This window comes from Apium graveolens, chromosome 6, assembly GCF_009905375.1.
Source record: "Apium graveolens cultivar Ventura chromosome 6, ASM990537v1, whole genome shotgun sequence".
NCBI classification, from domain to species: domain Eukaryota; kingdom Viridiplantae; phylum Streptophyta; class Magnoliopsida; order Apiales; family Apiaceae; genus Apium; species Apium graveolens.
In genome coordinates, this window is record NC_133652.1 from 52783771 (window position 1) to 52786756 (window position 2986).

Here is a 2986-nt window from a genome sequence, read left to right on the forward strand (position 1 = left end):
ATAACCAAAAACAAGGTTAACCAAACTACAAATTATATCCATATTCGGTTATTATAGTTTAGTATTATAGATATCGAACCTTGGATTGCAATCGGATGAGATCCCGTAATTAATTTTACGTAACACATAAACTGTACAACCTTAAGTAATTTTGCACGGTTCCGTTTATATTTTAAAATTTTATTTGTCGTGTTTAATTTTTAAAATATTTTTATAAATATACAATAATTATAAATTATAATAAAAATAATAGAATAATTTTAGTAAAATAAGTAAACTCTGTTTAGTGATGTAACAATTTAGTAATTTAACGGATATATAAACTATTTTTTTTAATAATTAAAATTAGGAATTAACTGTTAAACCAAATTATAACTATTCAGGTTATTATACCAGAGCAATTATCTTTAACCCCTTCTCACTTTAACCCTCGCCATCAATGCCTAGAGAAAGAAAACAAAACGCCCACCAAGTGTTCGACTCAATGCATCGCCGAAAAACCTCCCCAAAACCCAACACAAAAACAATGGTTGTGAGCCAAAGAAACTGGTTGGATCTACCTGATGATGTTACATCAAACATACTCAACAGATTAGGCGTAATTGAGATTCTTGAAAACGCACAGAAGGTGTGCACTGCGTGGCGTAAAATCTGCAAAGACCCTGTTATGTGGAGAGTAATAAACATGGAAAATCTTCAAGATTCTGCTACGCATTCTGCACTTAAGAAGATGTGTATGAACGCTATTGATCGGAGTCAAGGCCAGCTTGTTCATCTTAACATTGAACATTTTCCTACTGATGATTTGATTCAATTTCTTGCTCAAGGTGAAAGGTATGGGCTCTCGTGTCGTGTGTTTTATCGGTATTTTTGCATCTCAGGTTTTTTCGTAGACATTTAATTGAATCTTGGTTTTGTTGATTGCTTGGGTTTGTTTTTTCCAAGTAGTCATTGTTAGTAATTAAAGTGATGATTTCGGATATGGTACTGTGATTGAGTGGTGGAATGTTTTGGGTTACTTTTTTGGGTTGTCTTGAATCAGATATCTTTGATTTTTAAGGACAGGAACTTTTCATATGATATAATTGTACATGGATGTATTTGTACACTTTTCATTTGATATAAAATATGGATGTACATCAGTTCGTTTTCTGCTAAATTTAACACAGCGGGTTGTCTTAAACGAGATATCTTTGATTCGGAAGGCTATGAATTTTTCTTATGATATAATAGAGCAAGGAGATATAGTACATTAGTACGTATTGTATTGGACTATTGGTCATTTGTCGTTTGCTGTTGAATTCAACACGGTCAGGTTGCTTTAGGTGGTGAAGACATTTTATTGACTATGGTTTGCACTTTGGTTTGCTGGTTTGTCCAAAGTTGACGGATGGATTTGGAGGCATTAACCTTTGGATATTTAAAATTTTATAGTCAAAAAACTATTTGATATACCAAATTTAATCCTATAACCCAAGGATTGTTTATATTAGTAATTTGAGGACTACCTAATTTAACACTCTCCTTAGGATATCATTGATCCTCAGGGAGTTGAACTATAAAGTGATGACATTTTGTACTTGGGATAATGAAGGATCAAATTTAAGATCAGTGGTCCAAGTGATAGCCAGAGGTTTTTGATGAAAATGTTTCTGACTGTAATTATAGTCCTGAGTTCAGTCCTTTACGCTATATAGGCTGAGGCTTCTCTGATGTTATCAGTTTTTTTAACTTGTGTGTGTGTTTTGTATCCTAGCATCATCCAGACCTTGATAATTGCCCTTCTTAGTCTTCTTGTGTTTTATGTTGTGCTGGTAACAGATCAAGTCAGCTCAGGCGTCTTCAAATTTCAGATTGCAATAGTTTATTGCATAAATCTTGGAGTGACTTCTTTAAAAAGACTCCCTTGTTGGAGGAAATTGCTCTTACTTTCACTGCTATTTCGGAAGAGACTGTGGCAGAAATTAGTCGATATTGTCCCATGCTTAAGTCATTTACATATAACAATTATGGTTGGGAGCATAGCATGGCAATGAATTCTGCAGATGACTTTGTTATAACTGTTGCAAAAGGCATGTCTCAGTTACTCCACCTGCAGCTCACTGGCAATGAAATGTCAAATAAGGGTTTACAGGCCATTCTGGATAGTTGTCCTAATCTTCAGTCCCTTGATCTACGTGGATGCTTCAGAATTAATCTTAATGAGAGTTGTGGAAAGCTATGTAAGGAACGAATCAAGAACATTAGGCTCCCCAGTGACTCTGTGGAAGACCATAAAGTTGCACCTATCGAAGATCCATATGCAGACTATGTTTGGGATGATTATGTTGGGCTTTATGATAAACTTTCTGATGATGATGATTATGGTGGTTTTGGCAGTTTTACTGATTTCTACATAGATTATTATACTCTCTAAATAATGCTTAATCTATGTTATTTGCAGCTCTATGTGCTGACAGTTCTTTTGTTTATAAACCACCCCTGTAATTTTGCTTAGACCACTTTTAAAACTCATGGAGTGACACTGTGACATTGTTTTCTTGTGTAAGTTGTGAATACCTTTTATTATTGTTCTTAGTGATCTTATCCAACACAATCTGTTTTCCTAGCATGTGTTTCTTATTGGCATTTGGACATAAATCTTTGTGATCCATCTCAAATTCTAAAATGTGTACATGTTAAACCTGTGTTGTTCTTCACTAAAAAAGTAAATAATTATTTGCAGGTTATCAAGTTTAGAAAATTTAATTTGAATAATTAATTTAATTTAATTATTTGGAGATGGATCAAGACAGATGGGATGAAGAGTTATTGAAAGATATTTTTGTTCAGAGAGATATCAGTTTAATTCTTTCGATACCAATAAATCGCAATGACAATGATTCATGGTTTTGGAGATTCGACAAGTTGGACGCTTATGATAATGTAAGAGTCAGTGTAGCGCATAATCAGGCAAGTAGTAACTCTGGTTTTTGGAACAAAATAT

The 2986-nt window shown here is 33.7% G+C and overlaps 1 protein-coding gene across 1 annotated transcript; it reads left to right on the plus strand.

Annotated features, from left to right (window-relative positions):
- The first annotated feature begins 404 nt into the window (after positions 1-404).
- LOC141668951 (F-box protein SKIP19-like) lies at positions 405-2577 on the plus strand. The gene is made up of 2 exons (XM_074476019.1): positions 405-834; positions 1822-2577. Exons 1-2 carry the CDS (start codon positions 440-442, stop codon positions 2414-2416), a joined length of 990 nt encoding a protein of 329 aa, XP_074332120.1. The 5' UTR covers positions 405-439; the 3' UTR covers positions 2417-2577.
- The last annotated feature ends 409 nt before the right edge of the window (positions 2578-2986 follow it).